Below are 22,398 nucleotides of genomic sequence, written 5' to 3'. Positions count from 1 at the left end.
TAATGGTCATAGTGCGGTAGTAAAAGGTTACATTGGATCGTGGGATTGATTGAATATAAGCAAACAAGCGAAGATGGATGAAGTTGAACAAACATTTGTGGATGTTTTAAATTTTGGTCTTTACACAGTTGTAAGGAGTCTTATTAATGAGTCGGACCATCCATCTCAGCTACACCTGGTGAAAGGTAGTGGAAACATGGCAGAATTAGAGTGCATTTTTCAATATTGCCTCTACCATCAGAATGTCTCAACCAGAATGTTGGCATGGCTATTTTGTAGCACTGGCGCAGATCATTAAAATAGATGTTCTATATGATGAGGTTTTAATACATATAAATAATATTATTTTTTTATTAAATATCATGCGGCGCAATCACTTACCAGATTTCTGTTCTCTGATTTCCAATTAGGCCTTTTTGGATTGGTGCAAAATTCCCCTGGGGAATGCAATGAACTTGCACCATCTGTTTTTATGCTTTTGAGTTCCTCCTCACATTCTTTACAGAAATGCTGAATATCCTGAAAAAAGCAGTAGTTATTGTATTACACATACATATCTCCCCAGCACAGCTGTGGCGGACAAAAGTGTTGAGCAGTTGAAAGTGATCGGCCAAGAAAATACCCGACTTGAACACATACAGTAGATTAACAAATGCAATAACGTGTCATTTTGCAGCTTTGATAAATCCAAAGGGAGCTGTAAAAAATCTTCAAAACACAGAATGGGTGTCAGTAAACAATGCCTTGATATAGTTTACCTGCACAGTGTTCTTCAGTCGTAAGCAAGCATCTTGTAGATGAACTTCTTTAGGACTTGCAGAAAAAACAGAAAGATCTCCGGCATATACTGTCGGAATATCGGCTGCTCTACTGTGTCTCCACTGTAGATTGCTTGCCGCCAGTAAGGTCAATGGCTTCACAATATCCTCAGCTGCTAGTTGCTTAAGACTTGTCCATGTCTTCAGTGCCACAAGATTCTGATTTTCATCAGCTAGATATATCACTGGGGCACCACCTGCATAGAATGAAACTAGTTCAACGGATGTTTAAATGTATATATGTTTTTCTTTTCTACCTGGTTAATATAATGTGTGTTCTCTATCCTTTTCTGCTGTGATCATTATTTTTCAGTTTTACTGGCTACTCTCCTTTTAATCACAAAACTAAAATGAGGTTATTTTAGAAATAACCATAAAGGTGATTCTGCCCTCTTGTTAGTAAATGGAAAATCCCTATTATACAAAATCACAGTTTCAGTGAGGGCAGAAAATATAGCTACACAACCTTCTGCTTACCTAGTCATTTTTCACACCACCTTAAAAAATGCAGGTGGTTCAAAAAGAGATTTAGTTGGTATTCCTGGTAATTAAATATCAAGTTATGCAAAGATGTTGGATCTATTTTTAAAAATGTAGTAGAAATTTGTGTCACAACAGAGTACATTTCACTGTGTGACCTCGTAGAGTCAACTTGGCTTTTAAGACCACTAGCAAACTTGCAGTGCCTAATGTAGTCAACTAGCAATCTAACCTTCAGTGAAATACACAAGCTTAGATGAAAAGTCACATGTTGGTTATTATGTAGTTAGGACAGCAGTACAAAACAATATAAAGATGTGAAGATATTTTTCAAAACTATTTTAAAATGTCTTATTTAAAATTCTGAGAAGCTTTTTCTAAGATATAGCCTACCAATCGGGTGTCACTGCAACCCAAATCATCATCACGATAAACTACATTCATAGTAATACAACGTTTCCAATATACATGGAAAGTGTCAGTTAGTTCATAGATATAGCCTTTCATACAGCCAGTTAACCAGGTGTTGGTAGTGTAAAAAACTCAATACACCCTAGATACCCTGATAACTTATGCTAAAGATACATTATAAAAAAAAAAAAGATAAAGGTAAAAATGTGTGATAAAGATTTTCAGGTATGCTTAGCTAAATGCTTGTTGCCCATTGGATAACTGCATGTTCTGGTAACTAATCCACATACCTTGTTTTTCTTCAATAGAGATCACATAACCCACCAAGTCCACCTCTGCACAGGGTGGTTGGAACAACGGGTCTGAAAGCAACCTGAAGTTCACAGCCTGCCTATGATGGTAGAGCCGGGACAGGCTTTCTGGTGATGCCTAAGGAAACAATCAAAACACGTATTACAATTTAATAGGGGAAATCATACCCATCCATTGTACATTGGAATCAAATCTTATTAAAATGTTAAAAGTAAAGTAGAGCTACATCAGTAGATGAAGGCAGACATTGGGAGATTGAAGGAAAGAGGCTGCTCAACCTGAACTAAGCCAATGCCCTGTTGTGTGATCTATTAGGTGGCCATTAAACATCCCATGCTATGTCCAATTCCCTACCAAAATGCATAGTAACATTTTATTGCTCAGGATCCAATCTTACAAACCCCTCTCCACTAAAAATGGGGACAGGATATCACTATGCATTTCAATAGAAGTAATCTAATAAATAAGAATTTTACCTGCAGCTGCTGAAACTGTGTTTTCTTGGTGGCTGTTAACTGTACAACACCGCTGCCAGATAGTCCCTTGGACTGTGATGTTGAAAGCTGGTAAATTCTATATCTACAGCCTTCTTTTATTAAAGAACGTAGCTCCAGCATTGGGCGCCAGATATTTAACATGTAGGCTGCAGAGGAAGGTTACACAGAATTTGATCAAAATTATATAAAAACTCAGTATACAACAATACATCAATTGGGACATACATTGCACTAAAGAATTACAGTATCAAATCACAGCAATAAAACTCTGATTACAGGGCCTAACTGAGTTGACTCTGTAAGGAAGGTTACCAAACAAACTACCAAACGCCAATGTATGACAATCAGGGGTTTAAGTCTGAAGCATTGGTAACTCATTCCAGTCCAGCTAGAAATAAAAGGGATCATTTTAACACCAGTAACTAGTATAAATCCAGGTGGTTACCTGTGTCACTTTGATGATCTCTGCAATCCACAACCTGTAATTTCCAAACAGGAGTAACATCTCTTTTGGAGCAACCGTTTTCATCCTCCTTTGCAGATTCTAAAGCTTTCCTGAACTCTTCCTGAAGTTTGGCTTGTTTTTGTTCATTTATTACTTGTCTATGATTGCTCAAAGCTTTGAGCTGCTGGTCAGTTAAGCAGGCCTTAAAAAAAACATACACAATTGGAAGGGGTTGTTGCAAAGCTGTTTACAAGATGTCATTTTTACTGCCTTATTCTTTACCTCAAGGTAGCCAGGATCGCTTGAGCTCTCGATTGCCTCATACAGTTCTGCACCATCTTGTAAAGACTGGATTTGCTGCCTGCTAAACCTCTGCCTTTTCTTGTCTTTGCTTTTGCATTTTGCTGTTTTAAGAAAAAAAAAGAAAAAAAATGCATAATCTAGTCTAAATATGTAGGCATTCTTTTCAAGGTTTAAAACAATATTCTTAGACCTTTAAATAAAAAAAAAGAATCTAGCTAGATAAAATTAACAGGAACATCTGATCAGAGAAGCTATAGGGCTGTTCAATGAAAATAGTACATTTGTTACACGGGTTATGACTCAGAAATTCAGAAGTCAACATTAATTAGCTGTCACATTAAAACTATGAGTCTGTCAAAGTAAACACTTTAAACCTACACACTCAACATTTTTTATATACCTTCATGTTCATTTTCAAATTCAGCTTGTAGTTTTGTAAAAAGGGCTTCCATTTTGTTCTGTTGACTTTCAGCTTGTCGTTGTGCCTCTCTTTCTTCTGCTCGGTCATTGCGGAACAAATATACTCCATTCGGCTTCTTTTCCATCCACTGTAAACACAAAATAGGTATTACGGAATAAATGCTTCAACCTTGGGAAGGTGCACTACATAAATACAGTGCTGATATTAGAATCTACAGTGGTTCCCAATCCAAACTACTGCTCTACAAGATTTTAATAGGAGTAGAGGCACATACCATGCATTGTGATCATTTGAAACAATGTACCTGTATAGGATAACTTCTAAGGATGATTAGATCAACACATCCAACCGTCCCACCATCACTGTAAAGCGATGATAATGGTAGCCGGAAAGGCCGAGGGTCAAGGTGAAACCCAAGCTTGGCATACCAGCGAGCAGGCCGAGTACTGTTTGTTGAAATCTGAAGTCAGAAAGTAGAGTCAAGTCATATTTTATTTTTGCCATTTAATACTGTTTGCAATAATGTCTTTAAGCCAGCAATACAAAAAGAAACTTGATACACTATTTATTAGATGGTGTTGGCGTTTACTAACCTGAAGATATTTTACAGCATCTTAACTCACTATTAAGCCCTTAAAACTCAGTATTTTAATAATTTCAATAAGAACGAATACCTATGGCTGGCAGCTAGAAATGAAGAACAGCTTCTGAACAAAGGCCAAGCAAACTTAAATAAATAGAAGAAAAAACAAAAAAACAACAGCAACAATTGCAAACATACTCTACTTATTTTTCAAGTTAAAAAAATGATATATTGCTATGCTTGAATATATAGAAGTACTTAAAAGGTCCAATATCCTTTGTACCCTGAGTGCTTTTCCAGTTTTCCAATATAATATTGTACTTTCCATTCAAGACCACACTAAACACAAGAAATACAAGAAAGGTACTACTATTAGTAATAAAATATAAATGTAACAATATTACAAAATCTATAGGTCGGGTTATTATTACTTTAATGCTCACCTTAAGCATAAGAGATTCAGGAGCTTCTAGGGGTGTGCAGGCATCCTGAGAACCAACCAACTCGGCTCCATGTGTCACAATCTTATTACCAACAGCCAGCTTTCCTTTCTGCAACAGCGCTACGAGTGGAGGATCTAACAGAACATTAATGCCATACCATCCATCTGTCACTTCTATTATACCAACCGGCACTTCCTTCTTGAGGTCTTTGTTCGGGGTGGCACCGTTATCAGACTTTCTGTTTGTATGTGGAATGGGTTTTGAGCCTGTTGATAGTATTTTACTAACACAGAGCACCAGTGTCTTTGCAGCTGTATCATCCCTTTCAGTTATCTTTTTTATTGCAGATCTCTGGCTCTTATCAATTTCCACATCATACCTGCAAGCTCAGGAAAATAAAATAAAATTAATAAAATAAATACTCATTTGATTACTGAACTTATAATACATTGACTGAATTTAAACATAGAATTCAATCTGAAACTTGTAACATACCTGTACTTAAGCTGAAGAAGTAGTCGTTCAGGTGTCAGGCACTTGCTTCCAAACACCTTGGGGAAGGCTTTTTCCATGGCTGCCAGTTTCCACACAATCCATCTGAAGTGGTTATAGCCCCAACTTTCACTAATAAGCTTTGAATCAACTGTAGGAGTATCACACAAGGCCCTGAAAAAAAAGCTAATTGTGTTAGAAATGTATAGGGCTTGAGTTTGATTAAACTTTCTATCATTATCAAATGTTATCAAATTGAGGCCAATGCATTGCTCCCCATGGAATTCCAGGTAATTACTGCCAACCGCACAGCCAGTTCTCCCCTGGCTGTAGGACTCGCTCTGTGCAATGCCCTGTCATGCCTTTACCAGGTGATATATAACTATGAATATACACTACAGGAGTATAAATTAAACATTGCTTATCTGCCCTATTAAACACAATGTATAGTTATGTAGTAATACCTGTAGAATTCTTCTTTGCCTGCTGTTCCTTTGTCATCGGGTATTAGCCGTCCTCCATCGGCAAGTTGCACTCCATTACCAGCTTTAATGAGATCTCTGCTAAAGTAATCTCTCAAGTCAAATCTGAAGGATTCTGCATTCTCACTACATATTTGTAACATATGTCGACTAACTCCAAATCTGTACAACTGTATATATAAAAACAAAAACAAAAAAAAATAATAATTCTGACAATGTGCATTTCTGTAATGGGGCTATGAAAATTAAATGTTGCCACACCAACCCAACAGAGTGATTACAAAGCCTCTTTACTAATCAACTGTTGAAAAATCATTCACCACCCAGGAAATCTTTGTATAGTAAAAGCTAGAAGCATCCTTCCAAACTGGATAGACATCTTAGCAACTGATTGGTTAAAAAGACAGCCTGTTGGTAAACATACTAAAAATGAAAAAAGGTAACAATTCCTTTCTAAAAAGAAAAACAAAGATTAGTTGTGCAGTTTTTAGCTTACCAACTGCTAATGTTAGATGAAAGTGTACTGCAGTGATGGTGCATCCTATACCTGTTCAGCTGAATAAGAAGCAGGGGGTTTGGCATCTACAGCTGTATGCAGGGATATCCTTGCAACTCCAGAAGTTTTTGCCATGAAAAGGCTTCCTGGCCACGGCCTAATGTTTTGCCGCTTTTTCTTCCTCAACCTCATTTCTTGCATATCCCTTGCACAGTGAAGATTCTGAACCATTTGTTCGTCATCTGTCAACAAAACATCAACATTAGAATCGAGAGCGATATAAAAAAATTGTGTATTGTCGTGTTCTGTACTGTATACATTTTGGTTACAGAAAACTTGACAGACAAAAAGTTTAGAGAAACAAATTAAACCTGATATTACCTGTTTCAGGTTCTTCTGAGGTTGACAGTTGTTTAGAGTGGATGCTCACAGGCATACCATTTTCCGTTTTATCAAGTGCATTTGTCTTGTCCGTGACAGTCTCCTGCTCATTAGTTGTCTGAGGTATGTCAAGAAATGTATTTGCAGTATGTTCACAATCTTTTAAAGAGCCTTGTCTTGTTTTAAAGGGGGGGACAAATGTCCTGGGCACTTCATCAGCTTCCTGGAAGGTAGTGTTTCTGTGCTCATTATCATTGGCTTGGTTAATGTGCAGAGAACTCTGTTTCAACACCTGTGAAGCTTGTTTTGTTTTAAAGGGAGGGACAAAAGTGCTTGTCGCTCCATTGGCTTCCTGTGAAGTGCTGCTCCTGGGAATTTCGGAATTTGAATGTGTGCGAAATGGAGGTACAAACACAGCAGTTCTGACAGTTTTTGCTTCGTGGAATGGCTTATCAGGAACAACACTCTGTGGTTCAAACCTCTTTGACTTCTGTCCATTCTGTCCAGTGCTTTCTCCATAACTACGGTAAAAATAAATGTATAAACATGCTCTTTAACACAATGCCTTGTAAGCTTTGCAAAGTGAATTAATATTAGATTTTTTTCTCAGTAACAAATTCTAATCAAGATACATGAAAAAACAGGGGCGATGATATTAAAGGTTATGGCAGTACAATGATAATTTAATTACAACCCATTGACACTTTTGACAAGGACAACAAGATATAGGTTTTTGGTTTAGGAATAGGATCTGCTGACAATTTCAGATTATCCTAATGATAAACTATATTTAAGGCAGTTTATTTTCCATATGTTCAATAATGCTAGAGATGGATGTCCTCTAGCTCAGCATATACTAAGCCAACGTGTAAAAATGTTAGAAACGTCCTGTCATTTAAAGCCAAAAACATAAATTATACAATAATAAAATATAAAACTTACCTGAAGGGATGGGTGACTATTGGCTTGAGAGGGACATTATATGTGAATGTTCTTCGGTCATTTAGTGCACCTAAAAAAAATTGTGTGAAGAGCTGAAAAATAGTAACTATGCTATGCTTTCCATGCAATATTCATCAACTTTGTACTGATATTAGTAAATGTATTTGTTTCAAAGCAGACTTCATTTGGGAAGTTTAAACAAATCAACAAATGGTCATTTTGAAGTTAATAACCAGATCGTTGATAACAGCTTCGTCTTTTAGCATTGTTTTGACATCCTGAAGTGTCTTTCCAGGAAAAGACACCCTCTTCCCACTAGCAGTACTGAACCCAGGATGGTCTTTTTTGTTTTGATTTTGAATAGAAATATAGTTTGTTTGATTTCAGTCAAATTAATGGTGGTGATAATGGATAATGTATAGAATTGGGCACATAAACCATTACCAAAGGACATAAAGTCTTTATAATCCTGGATTTATTTTATATTTTAAATTGTGTTTTTAAAGGGGTTCCAAATCATCACTTTTCTTTTATAGGGTCTTTCTTACCTGGACTGCTTACAAATGCTTTTTTCATAGAATGTTTTCCTTGTTCAATGCTACTATTAAATTCTGCCAACAGTTGTCTTTTAAGTGGTGGTTCTTCTGGAGTAAGACAAATATAAAAACCCAAAATAACATTAAAATTGTTCACAGAAATGATGTGAAAGTGTTCTTTGTCTGTCTTTGTTATAAACAATACTAAGGTTCTCTGTGTAAATCGTCATTTATATAATAAACTACATGACATGGTAATTATATATATATATATATATATATATATATATATATATATATATATATATATATATATACACACACTGTAATGACAAAGATTATGATCATGATGTTCTAGAAGTATTAATTACTAACCATAACCTATTCCATAACCTAAGAAACAAACATTCTTCAGATTACACCTTCTCAACAACAATATTTCTCTCAATTCACTGTCACTTTACAGGAATTATGTTTAGAGACCAATGGAATGGAGAGATATACTTTAACATAGGACTAACCTTTTAAATCTTGTCCTACAGATCTGATTCTCTTTCCATTTCTAAAACTTTTCACCAAAGATGACAGGCAGCTTGTATTATTGACACCAGCGGTTCTGTCAGTTTGATTCCTTTGGCTGCGAAGAAGTTTTTCATCAGTTAGGTCCACATCATCCATCAAAGCCTTGGTGCACTCCATGGCTTCCTGCTCTAAGTATCTCTGCTGGGTTTCAGTACATTCATTAAGACAATCAGTGTGTAAATTAAGCAGTGATGATGACCCATCTTTGGTGAGGCTGGATTGATGGTCTGAAACAGCAGCTTCCATACTCTTACTTTTAACACCCGTTGCTGTTGTCACCATATTATTTTTTTTTTCTTTGTTCAATTGCAGTACTGATGACAGAACCTTAGCATCAGATAATGTTTTATTTGCTTGTTTTGATGACCTTAAATAGCCAAATCCTTTTGGTGTTTGTTGGCTGTTTTGAAGTTCCTTATACTTAGTGTTCAGGTGCTTGCTTTCAGCATCTAGTTCCCCCGGTGTCTTACTTATATTACTGATAAGCTGTTCTGAACCATGTGATTTAGAGTCACTACTACTTTCTTCAAATTCTTTTAACACAGTTTTGGCTTCTTGAAATGCTTTTTCAGAAACAGACACCCTCTTTCCGCTAGCTGTACTGAACCCAGAAGAATGGCTGGTTGCTTGCGCAATTTCTTCTTTGAAGCTGGTACTTGAATCACTGGTAACATTTCCATCAAATTCTTCTAGCATGGCTTTAGCTTCCTGAAATGCTTTTATAGAAACAGACACACTCTTTCCACCAGCTGTACTAAACCCATAACAGTCTTTTGAGTTTTGTCCAGATCTTGTTGCTTTTACAGTTTGTTCTGTGAAGTTGATACTGAGATCATTAGTTACAGTTTCATCACAGTCTTTTAGCATTGTTTTAGCTTCCCAAAGTGCCTTTTCAGAAACAAACACCTTCTTCCCTCTTGCTGTACTGAACCCAGAACAGCCTTTTGTGTTTTGTCCAGAACTTGTTGCTTTTGGAGTTTCTTCCTTTAAGTTGGTACTGAGATTACTCGTTGCAGTTCCATCACAGTCTTTTAGCACTGTTTTGGCATCCTGAAGTGCCTTTTCAGAGACGGACACCCTCTTCCCACTAGCAGTACTGAACACAGAACAGCCTTTTGTGTTTTTTCCAGAACTTGTTGCTTTTGCAGTTTCTTCTAGGAAGTTGGTACCGAGATTATTGGTAAAAGATTCATCAAATTCTCCTAACATGGGTGTAGCGTCCCTAAATGCTTTTTCGGAAAGAGAAACCCCCTTTCCACTAGCTATACTAAACCTAGAACAGATTTTTGTGTTTTGACCAGAACTTGTTGCTTTTGGAGTTTCTTCCTTTAAGTTGGTACTGAGATTACTCGTTGCAGTTTCATCACAGTCTTTTAGCACTGTTTTGGCATCCTGAAGTGCCTTTTCAGAAACAGACACCTTCTTCCCACTAGCGGTACTGAACTCAGCACAATTTTTTTTGGTTTGATTTTGAACAGAAATATTGGTTGTTTGCAGAGTTTCTGAACTTTTTGTAAACTTTTGGGTTTCACTGGTTTTGTCCCCAGTCAGCAAAGCATCATTATGTTTTCTACATATGCTGCTCCTCTGAACTTTCCCAATTTCACTTCCATAATCCTCTTCTAATTTAGAAAACATACCCCTTGCTTTATTTAATGACTCTTCTGAAATATTTAGAGCATGCCCCCGTGCAGTTTTAAAAGTTGCAGTAGGTAGTGTGGGAAGCTTATAATTTGGTTGCTTCAGTTCAAGTAAACATTTCTGTTCATTGCATGAATTCACATCTCCTATGTCCACAAGTGCCATTAATTCTTCACTCCCCAACTCTAAGTCAGACACATTTTCTCTTCCATTGTTTAGAGCCTGCAAACTAACTGCAACTTTTCCACTGGCAGTTGAAAATCCACAGGGTTGACTTGTTAAAATGCCACCAGCATCAAGATCTCTGTGTGAGCGTTTAATTGCCCCTGCTTCCAAAGTTGAATCTTTATGGCCAGTAGTGTTTTCAAAGGAGGCATCTTGACAACTGCTTAAAGCCATACTTGTGTTAAACAGGCAATGTTTTTGTTGGTCTGTATTTGAAGGTCTTATATTGATGGAAGAGACCAGCGAGTTGTCAGAAGAATGTGTAGGCTGATTAGGAGGGGAGTTATAGCCTGGACTGTTTCTTTCTTCTATATGCATAGTTCTGTTTTGTTCAGACAACATAGGCTTCACCTTTCTTGAAAAATCAATTTTAGAATTGAGATCATCTTGCAATTTAGAATCTGGCCTATACAATTGCAGTGTTTTAAATTCAGACCCATTAAGAACATCTGAAATTGCTGCTGATTCTGCAATGTTTTTGGTTAGTTTACTGTCCAGGTCATTATCTTTAAACATATCTTTAGCTCTTGTTGCTTCTGTAGTAACCGAGACAAATTTTCCTCCAGCAGTTTGAAATCCACATGAATGCATATAGCTTGAAGTGACTGTATTCACTTTTGAAACCAATTCACTTCCCTGATCAGTTTTCTTTGCCTCAGAATATGTGACACCATCTCTTTTGTCTTTGACAGTGTGACAGCCTGGTCTTTTACCAGTACTGGCAATCATTGATCTAGTGCTCTTGGGAGTGATCATAGCATCCTCAGTTATAGATCCTTGAGGGTTATTGAAACAGTTTCCATGATCAGGCTTGATAAGTAGGTATTCATCAGAAAACAAAGCTACAGCTTTGGCCTCAGAATCTTGTTGGACTAGAACTCTCTTGCCACTAAGAGTTGTAAAGCCATCAATTCCACCATCACTCATTTGTGCCCCTATCAAGTCCTGATTTACAAAAGCTAAACTTTGTTCACTGGTACAAGTAATGTGTATTTTGCCTTTCACGTTCTGCAAATCATCTCTTAAAATGACATTATTATGAGGAGAATCAGGTGATACTCCCTGGGTAGTTTGGTTTGATCCTGTGGCAACTCCTGTACCATAATATTCTTTGGTATGTTTCTTTTCTAGCATTTCGGGACCATATTTATTTCCATTTTCAGTAAAACATTCTTCAAAATAAGCATTTGCTTTATCCATAGCTTTTTTTGAAAGGCTGAACTTCCTACCACTAGCAGTGTGAAAACCTTCTAACAGACCTTCTTTATTTATAGTCTCAACTTCCAATTGTTCACTATGGTGATATTTTGAAACAGTCTGCTGTATTACTTTGGAAGTACTATCAGCATCCACCATCTTATTGACAGGTAAACCACCTGAAAGGTCTGTAACTTTCGTATCAGAATCAAGTGCAGGGTTCTTCAACGGCACAGAGCCAACATCAATATCATCAAATAAACTTTCTCCTCTTTTAAGAAACTCCTTTGAGGTATTTATCTTCATTCCATTAGCTGTGGAAAATCCTTCAAAATGTGGCAAGTCAAAATGTCCGTCTGAGGAAAAGGTTGAAACAGAGACTTCCTCAGGGAAATAATTGTTGGTGGTCTTTTTGTCCAACACTGGATTTAGAATAAAATGTTCTTCATAGTCTGTGTTAAAACTATCATCAAAATCAACACCTTTTAATATATCAGAAATATCTGCGTGAGAACAAGCAAGCTCTGGGTCTCTGGTACTGCAGGACAGGTCTTCACCAGTATCATGTGCAGCCTTTTTTGCTTTCCTAAACTGTGTAAACTCAATCTGGCTATCGGCTTCTTCCAAAAAACGGCATAGTTCCACAACTTCTGCTTTTTGACTAGCTGTTAAATTAGCACTTGCTTCAGGTATTTTTTGTTTATTTGCAAGTTGCTCACAAGGGCTTCTGATCTGATCAGTTTGCATTGGGAATTCTGATGTTATTGTTACTTCAGCTTTACTGCAAAGGTATTTCACTTCTTTCTTCTTGAAACTCCTATTATCTGGAAAATCATCTGTAAGGCATATATCATCAATTTCCTTAAACAATAACTTGACTTTCTCAAGGTTTGTTGAAGACACGTGTATAGTGCTGTTGGAGGCTGTTTTAAAACCCGAGAAACTGGAAGAGCCATGGCTTAGAGAAGAAAGATCACTGGATCTATCCAAAGACACTGACAAAGGATCTGTCCTTGTGTTTCTCACAATGTCATTTCCTGACAAATCAATGCATTCACTGAAAGAGTCCTTACATGGAGCTTGGTGTTGTGTTTTGAAAGATGTTGATTCTTTAGGTTTGGACATATCCATTACAGTATCTGCAGAAAACTCATCCAGTTTAACATTTTCAATTGCTCTGTTAGACACCACCATTATTTTATTGCTAGCGGTATTAAAACCCATGTGTACAAAACTCTCATCTTTTTTACTGGAACTATGTGTGACGTTTGATAACTCACAACTCTGAACACTAGCTGATAAGTTAGCAAATGTAGTTCCTTCCTGCTTTTCTCTTGCTGTCCTTTTCACTGTATTAGATTTAGTCCCACACTGGTTCAGTTCAGCTGATTGAGAGCCTTTCACACTGTTATGGATATCATCAATGAGGTAATTCCCAGAAATATCAGATGGCAGCACCACAGGATGATCATGTTTAAAATTAGTTTTTATCATTCCACTTTCTTGATCAGATTTTGAACCCTGCAACTGATTGGTCACAGATTTATTCCTTAAACATTCAGCTGCTGAACTGCATGCAGTCGCTGACACTTTACGTTGTACATTAACTGAAGGGTGAGAAACCTCACAGTATTTAGCTGTTAGCGGAACTATTGCAGTAACTTCATCAGCGGAAACTTCTGGGTTTGCTTGGTTATTAAGACACCCATTGATTTTGGCTTTGCTTTTGGTTTCAGCCGAAATGGGTACAATAACTGCAGGTGTTTCTTTAGAGGAAGAATCTGGAGAAAAAAAAGAGTTAAGAAATGTGTGTAGTTACAAAGCATTAATTAAAGACAGGTACAATATATATATATATTTGTCACAAAGACGGCCAGAGTGGGTGGCGTCAGACCAGAAAAGGAATACACAGAGACGGTGGTTGTGATGATGAGCCGAGTGCAATGGCTGCACTCAGCGTTTAATAACAAATAAAAGGTTTGAACAATGGAATACAAAACAGGACACGGCACTTGACGCCAAAATAAACAGACAGACAAAACGTACTAGACACTAACACACAGGTGAAACGGAGACGAACAAACACGGTGAGAATACACTTATTATATTTATAATTACGCTGACGATTTTACTCCTTCTCTCTCACCCGTTCTCCACTCTCTGAACACCTAACCCTGAGTGCAAGAAATGTGCGTCTATATATACTATTGTGCTGGGATTCAATTACTAATTAATTATTCACTTGAATCCCAGCACGTGAATTAATTCTGTGCAACCCCGTGCTCACATATTACATTTAACCAGCACGTGAAGTGATTTGTGCTCTCCTCGTGCCTAAATACAAATCTACACTTTAAATACACGTGAAACACAGACCCGTTTATATCCCGTGTACCAATGACTATACACCAACATTTACACACGCAACATACAACACATAACACAAATGCACACAGGGGCGGGGCGCTTTGCCACATATACCCCCCCTTGTGCGCAGCACACATGGCCTCAACGGCCACCTCCCCCCTTAAAAATCCAGCAGTCCAGGACAAAGTCTCGGGCTGGGAAGGGAGGCTTCAGTGGGCCCATGGCTGGCCATGCTGTCAGCACCCCTGCCGGTAGTGGCACGGCTGACAGCCTGTTGGTCCCGTCCTGCAGCGAAAAAGCTGCGGGGGCAGGTGGTCCCCCGACCTCCCTCTTCTTCGTAGCCGGCAGCTCCCTCCTGTGGGGCTCCGGCCACAAGAACTCCTGCAGCGAAACTGCTGCTGGGGAAAGTGGTCTCCAGACCTCGTCCCCCTTCTTTGTAGCCGGTAGCTCCCTTTGGTGGGGCTCCGACCACAGTACTGCCGGCAGCGAAGAAGCTGCAGTGGGAGCAGGTCTCCGGACCTCCCCCACGATCTCCGGCAGCGAAACTGCTGCAGTGGGAGCAGGTCTCCGGACCTCCCCCACGATCTCCGGCAGCGAAACTGCTGCAGTGGGAGCAGGTCTCCTGACCTCCCCCACGATCTCCGGCAGCGAAACTGCTGCTGGGGTTGGTGGTCTCCAGACCTCCTCCCCCTTCTTCGTGGCCGACAGCTCCCCTTTCTGGGGCTCCGGCCACCGTACTCCCCGTGGTGGAGGTATGGGAAGCAGAGACAGCTCCTGCTGTTCTGCGTCTGGCAATGGCAGAGGCAGAGGCAGCTCCTCTGCTCCTGGAAGTGGCAGAGGCAGCTCCTGCTCCTCTGCTCCTGGAAGTGGCAGAGGCAGCTCCTGCTCCTTTGCTCCTGCCGGTGTAGGTGGCGGAGGCAGAGGCAGCTCCGGCTGCTCTGCTCCTGCCGATGTAGGTGGCGGAGGCAGAGGCAGCTCCTGCTCCTCTGCTCCTGGAAGTGGCAGAGGCAGCTCCGGCTGCTCTGCTCCTGCCGGTGAAGGTGGGAGCAGCGTGTAGTCTCCTGCCGATGGAGGTGGGAGCAGCGTGTAGTCTCCCCCTTTTTCAGGGGACTGGTGCTGCTCTGCCTCTCTTGCAGCGGACTGGTGCGGCTCTGCTTCTGAAGGGGAAACCAGCAGGCATTCTTCCTCTGCTGGTTGTGCTGGGGAAACCAGCAGGCATTCTTCCTCTGCTGGTTGTGCTGGGGAAACCAGCAGGCATTCTTCCTCTGCTGGTTGTGCTGGGGAAACCAACAGGCATTCTTCCTCTGCTGGTTGGGCTGGGGAAACCAGCAGGCATTCTACCTCTGCTGGTTGTGATGGGGAAACCAGCAGGCATTCTTGCTCTGCTGGTGAAGGTGGGAACAGCTGCCTCTCAGGCTTCGGATTCCCGCGGTCCCCCCGTCTGGGCGCTGGACGCTCGCGGTCCCCCCGTCTGGGCGCTGGACGCTCGCGGTCCCCCCGTCTGGGCGCTGGACGCTCGCGGTCCCCCCGTCTGGGCGCTGGTTCCTCCTCTTCATACTGGGTGGGGCATATGGCTAACGTGTGCCCATAAGCCCCACAGCCAGGGCATAACTCTGCTGCGAGGTTCTTTAAAAAAACCTCCCAGCCATCATCCTCGACCTCCTCCCTTTTGGGCTGTGGACGCCCCGACTCCTCCCTTTTGGGCTGTGGACACTCGGGTTCCCCCCACTCAGGCGTAGGACGTTCGGGTTCCTCCCACTCAGGCGTAGGACGTTCGGGTTCCTCCCACTCAGGCGTAGGACGCTCAGGCTCCTCCCACTCGGGCTGTGGACGCTCAGGCTCCTCCCACTCGGGCTGTGGACGCTCAGGCTCCTCCCACTCGGGCTGTGGACGCTCAGGCTCCTCCCACTCGGGCTGTGGACGCTCAGGCTCCTCCCACTCGGGCTGTGGACGCTCAGGCTCCTCCCACTCAGGCTGTGGACGCTCAGGCTCCTCCCACTCAGGCTCCTCCCACTCAGGCTGTGGACGCTCAGGCTCCTCCCACTCGGGCTGTGGACACTCAGGCTCCTCCCACTCGGGCTGTGGACGCTCAGGCTCCTCCCACTCGGGCTGTGGACGCTCAGGCTCCTCCCGCTCAGGTACTGGAGAGGGCAGCGACTGCTCCTCTCCCTCTTGCTCACTGGAAGGCATCCCTCCCATGTCTGCAGCTAGGTAACCCAGCACCACAATGGTGAGGTCACGAACGGATGCCGGGTTGTGCTGTTGCTCCCAGTCCTCCCATAGTTTCCCATCTCGCATCTGCAGTGCGTGAATAACCATGGGGAGGTCACTGGCGAAGTTCCCCTCGGGGTGCACCAGCCAGTCCCATATTTCCCGGGACGGTGGGGAACCCGGTGGCAGTGGGGGTAGAGGGGTGGCTACTGCCCCGTTGTGGCTGTCCTCCTCCCAGCCCGGCATGCAGGATGAGGGCTGCAGCTGTTGTTGTTGCTGCTGCTGCTTCTGCTGCTTCCTGCAGCTCTTTCTTCCCATCCTCGCTTTACTATTTTTTTTTTTTTTTTTCACAAAACCCCCTCTCCTGGTCTGACGCTTGGAGGCGCTATTATCCCACGATGACACCACGTGTCACAAAGACGGCCAGAGTGGGTGGCGTCAGACCAGAAAAGGAATACACAGAGACGGTGGTTGTGATGATGAGCCGAGTGCAATGGCTGCACTCAGCGTTTAATAACAAATAAAAGGTTTGAACAATGGAATACAAAACAGGACACGGCACTTGACGCCAAAATAAACAGACAGACAAAACGTACTAGACACTAACACACAGGTGAAACGGAGACGAACAAACACGGTGAGAATACACTTATTATATTTATAATTACGCTGACGATTTTACTCCTTCTCTCTCACCCGTTCTCCACTCTCTGAACACCTAACCCTGAGTGCAAGAAATGTGCGTCTATATATACTATTGTGCTGGGATTCAATTACTAATTAATTATTCACTTGAATCCCAGCACGTGATTTAATTCTGTGCAACCCCGTGCTCACATAATACATTTAACCAGCACGTGAAGTGATTTGTGCTCTCCTCGTGCCTAAATACAAATCTACACTTTAAATACACGTGAAACACAGACCCGTTTATATCCCGTGTACCAATGACTATACACCAACATTTACACACGCAACATACAACACATAACACAAATGCACACAGGGGCGGGGCGCTTTGCCACAATATTATATATGAAAATCATATCTATTTTATTTACTATTAAAATATAGCAGATCTTTGTTAGACATTCTCAGTTACAAAATAAATGTTAAAACACATTAACATTTATAATTATGGCCCTAAAACGAATTTCCCCAGCCTATTTTATGTGTAAACTACCATTTCCGTTATCATAATTTTGTTACATTTACAGTTGAAAAATCCAGAATTAAATGGAATATTTATAGGACTAATAGTTTACCCTTACCTTAAAGCATTGCAATGCTTTTTGGAAGCAGTATGAACATTAAAACGATAATATATCACCCTGCTCTTGCAAAGTAAACACATTCAGCCTCAGAATTGGGGTGGGCGGATTGATACCAAAGTAATCTATACTTTCAATACCACTTTTTAATATCTGGTATCAATTTTTTGGCAAAAGTATCGATTACACCCCTTTGTAAAGGTGCTTGAACCTCGGTATAAGATTCCGAATAGGAGATCTCTGATGCGCACTGAACTCCCTCAACTATATAATAAAGTTAAGATAGAAGTGAACTGGAAGCTGCAAGTGGCGTTGTTCTAATTTCAGATACGTGGACATCAAGGGCAACAGGGGCATCTCTAACTAACTGTCTCATGTCATTACATAGATATATGAACAGGCACATACAGTCCTACATTTTGAAAACATCACACATCCCTGGACAGCACACTGGAGATAACATTGCTGAGAATCTGATAAGAATCACAGTAGAATGGGACCCTTACTACAAAGTCCAAGCTGTGATTACAGCTAATGAGGCAAACATGGTGGCTGCAGTTCGCAAAGCAGGATGGCAACATAGTCCATGTTTTGCGCAGACATTGAACTTAGTTAAAGACTCACTAAAGGCTAACCCTAGCTTGGATTCCCTTCTGCAGAAATGTAGTGCACTGTTGGATTTTTCCCATCACAGCACAAAAGCCGCAGAAAAGCTAAAGAGATTCAAAATCAGCTGAAGATGCCTGAACATAAATTAATACAGTCAATCGAAACTAGATTGAATTCCGTCTTTTACATGTTGGGTAGAATTGTAGAACAGCAGGCTATTACAACTTCACTTTGTCTTCTTGGAAAGAACACACTGTGCTAAAGTGAAGAAGAATTGGCACAGATTAGGTCCACAAGTAATGCTCTAAAACCCTTTGAAGAAGCAACATGGGAGCTGAAAACTATGTATCCAATTTAAAAGTCATACCTCTGGTTACACTACTGCAAAAAACAACATCAACTACAGAGCAACAAGGTAGTTCACCTATCAAGGTAATGCAAACATCAGGTCCAGAACATAGAACACAATTATACTCTTGCAGCAAGCACACTGTTAGACATAAGATTCAAGAATATTGTGCTCAGTGACAGTGGAAATGTTGACAACTATAAAGGTTGACTCATAAGTGAAATGCAAGCACTAGACCAGACAGTCTCTAAAGAAGCCACTGCATCTGCTTCAGCATCAGCTCCTTCCACTGAGCAACCTGAAAACCCTGAAGGAGGAATATGGCCAGAAATTGATTCTTGTTTGAAGCCAAAGCATGTCAACATTATGCTGTTCTTAAATAACAAGCTGAAAAGTAGTTAAACCTAAATATTCTTAAAATTAGTCCAAGTTTTTTTAATTTAAAATGAGTTTCCAGATGTTTATTAAACACCCCAGTTCATCCTACTCTGTGTCACACTCTACATGGTGAACATGATAACTAGTTTCATTTTGCACAAATCTTCAAACTTTTATCATACACTCCTAGCCTCATATAGATGTTTCAAATTGCTTTGGCTGTAATTTACAAATATACCAATTGATACAAATATTGTAACCAGTATATGCGCTCTTTCACACTTTACTTTTACGATTATTAGGACCCACTGGTTACAAGTAAGTGGCCACAAGGACAGCAGCTGGACATGTTAGGAGGGAATAGGTAAAAGACAGACTAAAACAAAGCTAAAACAATGCAAAACGTCTTGAAAACTATACCACGTGACTACTTGGTTTCTATAGTGTAATATTTGTGTGTGCATAAATTTTGTAAACCGCAAAAAGTAATTTATTTTAAAAGAAAATACTCACAAAATAAATCACTTGAAGAAATAGCATACATATTTTTCTAGCACAAGGTGTAGACTATAAGATAATAGACTGCAATGTACTTTACAAATACACTGACAATTTGAAATACTTGTTTAGCTTGTAAGCCAGGAACAAAAAACTGCTTCAATCTAATAAAATAATAATAAAAAATAAAAACTATTTGCATGTCTAGCTAATAATCTCCATAATAATGACCTTCAAATTACACAGTATGTACAGAAAATAAAGTGCTATTTCAAAGAAAACTTGAAACAAATGATTCTACAATAGTGATGTATCAGTGCTTGTATTTCTTATCAAACGTGATGTGTTCTTGCAGAGCTCTGCACGTCACTCTGGTCTGGACAGAACACGCTGTGTTCTGAGAAAAACTGTTTCTTCAGGTGACGTTTTTGGTGCACCAGGAAATTATGTCAGAGTCCAAAAAACTGCAGTCTACTGCAGTTTAGTAAAGAAAACTGGGGAGTTTGGATGCAAGGGAGATATATAATAATTTGTTTAAATGGCAAATGGCAAGTAAGAGACTAAAGATTATATGTGAAACGTACACAAAGATAAGCACAACAAAAGTCAACTTTTTATACCTATCAATATTCCCTTTAAAGCATATTCATGATGACATATTTCAATGCTCTTGGATCACATACAGAAAAACTCATGTAACTTATTCAGTACAAGAACAATGGATGACTAGTTAAGCACATAAGTCATCAGTGTTGAGGAATCATCACATTTTAGCCAAATTTTAACCCCACCCTGTTTCTGTGTGATTCATCCACACAGAAATTAACGTACACAAAAAAATATATATTCCTAGAAACTTACCATTTCAAGCAATTAACATTCAAAACTATAATAACATACCTGCAGAAGCAGCAGCAGCTGACAATTTGCATGAATCGCTCTGGCCTGCAGTAAGTTTGGGCTCTTCAGAGTTGAGAGGGTCCTGAAGGGAGTAAAGAAATTTCCTCGGGGGTTTCTTTGTTGTTGACATTGCTGAATTATTACACAACAGCAGCTGTTCTTGTTTTAAAGGATCAACATTATCTGAAGGAACATCTGTAAACTTTTGAACATTTTGCTGCAAATCATGTTCTTTTGTTTCCACATCTTCATTTTTCTTTTCAGTTTGTTCTTTTATTTCAGGCATCTGGATATTTAACAGTAGCAGATCTGTTGGGGAGTATTCAGGGAGTTGCTTTAACAGCACTGCAATTGTACAATCTGAAGTGTTCGCTTCATCATGAAACACAATATCGGTTTCATTTGTCTTAATGTATTTACCACAGATTACATCTGAGCTGTTCAAAATTGTTTCATTTTTAGATAAAACTTCAATTTGTACGGGCCTACAGTCATTTTCTATAGATCTTGTAGGGGAGTTTGTGTTTACTTCTTTTTCACTGGGTTCATTAGTTTCTGATGATGCAACAGTTTTTGATGAGCAAGGTACATTGTAGCATGTTTTCTCAAGCTGAGTAACATTTAATTCTGAAATGCTTAGCTGCGACCATTCTATGTTTTCAGAGATTCTGACTTCAGACCAACTTTGTTTAACAAAATCAGAGCAATCTGTCACTTTTGTTAAATGTGATCTTTCTTTCTGAAGTGCTCCAGACAAGCCAGCCTCTTCACAGGATTGTGTCACTGCAGTTGAAGGCAATTTCAACAGAGCATTTTTAGGTGAACAGTTTGATTCCCTCTTCCTGCTATTTTTGGATGTCACCCGCCTTAGTCCTGAATTAGTACTGTTTCTAAAAAATATTGACAAAACATCCTCGGCTCCGTGAAGTACACTAGCAACAGTCTTGCGTACTTCCCCATCCTGCAGGGCATCCGGTAGTGTCTGTTTCCAAGGTGTACTTGCAGCGCCTTGTCCTTTACCTTCAAAGCTTCCACTTGTGTTCTTCAAACAGTCTGATTCCTCATTCAAGTCTACCAAGACAGAGAATGAAAAGGATTTTATTTGCCTGTGTATTAATATTCTACTCTATGCACTGTCCTCCAACAAGTATTTTGTCAGATGAATAAATACAGAATGACATTGAGTGATTCATTTGTTGCTCGTTTTCTCCACTCTAACCTCTTGCTAACAACATATATTTGCATTGCTGAATACAGAATCATCTTTTTATGCAAAATATGACCTCAGACTCAGCATTCATTCTCCTTCCCAAACACAGATAGCAGATAACTGGTTTTAAAGAACATTATTGACAGCTTACTTTTTTAGTTATCATTAAACAACATCAAAACAATAGTGACTCACCATAGCTTTTGACAAAAGTGCTGATTTTTTGTTCATCTTCACATGTGACAGGGATTACATTGGACCCAGAATCAGCTGTACTGGTTTGGCAGGGGAAGAGTTTGCGCACAAACTGAAATACATTTATAAGAAAACAATGAAAAGCAGAACTTTGGCACCTACAGTATGCACAAGCTGTTCTTTAGACCGAGGAGTTTAAGCTGGAGCCTTCTGAAAATGTGGGCATTTTTCTTTCCAAATGCAACTGTAATATTTTTCAACTCATTTTCCTGAATAACTTTTAAAATTAAACAATTTACATAGAAAAAAGTAAGCACCTGGACTCAAGTTGAAAAAAAAACTTGCAATTTTGGAAGATCTGTTTGTTAAGGGAAAATCTTAATCTAGGAGATTCACCTAACCCAGGTGTACAGTATTCTTAATTTTTTTTTCACGTCAAGTCTAGACCTTAACATTTTTTATTTGGTCAGTACCAGAAGTCTCAGTTGAGAGATGTTTCAGGGTCAAAATCAATGCCTTTATCATGAAAATCCATTTCAGTCATAAAATAATTAAACAATATCCCCCCAAAATTACTTACAATACTAGATTCCTCCTCAGAAATCCTTTTTTGACAAATATCCTCTTTTGCCTTAGCTGAAAAAAAGAAGAAATATTTGTCTCTATCTATTTAAGGAACACTTCTTTTCAATATTGTTATAAATACAAGATAAACAGTTATAG

The 22,398-nt window shown here is 39.8% G+C and overlaps 1 protein-coding gene across 2 annotated transcripts in view; it reads right to left on the bottom strand.

Annotated features, from left to right (window-relative positions):
- LOC117406128 (breast cancer type 2 susceptibility protein homolog) overlaps positions 1-22,398 on the bottom strand; it is a 28,175-nt gene that overhangs the window by 1,803 nt on the left and 3,974 nt on the right. For both annotated transcript variants that reach the window (XM_034009961.3, XM_059029592.1), the window contains exons 8-26: positions 22,256-22,311; positions 21,676-21,787; positions 20,271-21,341; positions 8,564-13,468; positions 8,055-8,150; positions 7,507-7,576; positions 6,565-7,085; positions 6,235-6,425; positions 5,670-5,857; positions 5,209-5,379; positions 4,714-5,092; positions 3,992-4,147; positions 3,667-3,814; positions 3,246-3,367; positions 2,964-3,165; positions 2,498-2,664; positions 2,000-2,138; positions 759-1,015; positions 382-519 (exon numbers count right to left, since the gene is read on the bottom strand). In XM_034009961.3, the coding sequence (XP_033865852.3) occupies positions 382-519; positions 759-1,015; positions 2,000-2,138; positions 2,498-2,664; positions 2,964-3,165; positions 3,246-3,367; positions 3,667-3,814; positions 3,992-4,147; positions 4,714-5,092; positions 5,209-5,379; positions 5,670-5,857; positions 6,235-6,425; positions 6,565-7,085; positions 7,507-7,576; positions 8,055-8,150; positions 8,564-13,468; positions 20,271-21,341; positions 21,676-21,787; positions 22,256-22,311 (9,089 nt within the window). The remainder of the gene's footprint in view (positions 1-381; positions 520-758; positions 1,016-1,999; positions 2,139-2,497; positions 2,665-2,963; positions 3,166-3,245; positions 3,368-3,666; positions 3,815-3,991; positions 4,148-4,713; positions 5,093-5,208; positions 5,380-5,669; positions 5,858-6,234; positions 6,426-6,564; positions 7,086-7,506; positions 7,577-8,054; positions 8,151-8,563; positions 13,469-20,270; positions 21,342-21,675; positions 21,788-22,255; positions 22,312-22,398) is intronic.

Source organism: Acipenser ruthenus, chromosome 8, assembly GCF_902713425.1.
Source record: "Acipenser ruthenus chromosome 8, fAciRut3.2 maternal haplotype, whole genome shotgun sequence".
In the NCBI taxonomy this organism is placed as follows: Eukaryota; Metazoa; Chordata; class Actinopteri; order Acipenseriformes; family Acipenseridae; genus Acipenser; species Acipenser ruthenus.
Note: the sequence above shows the minus strand (reverse complement) of the source record. Positions and strands in the feature narration are given on the sequence as shown.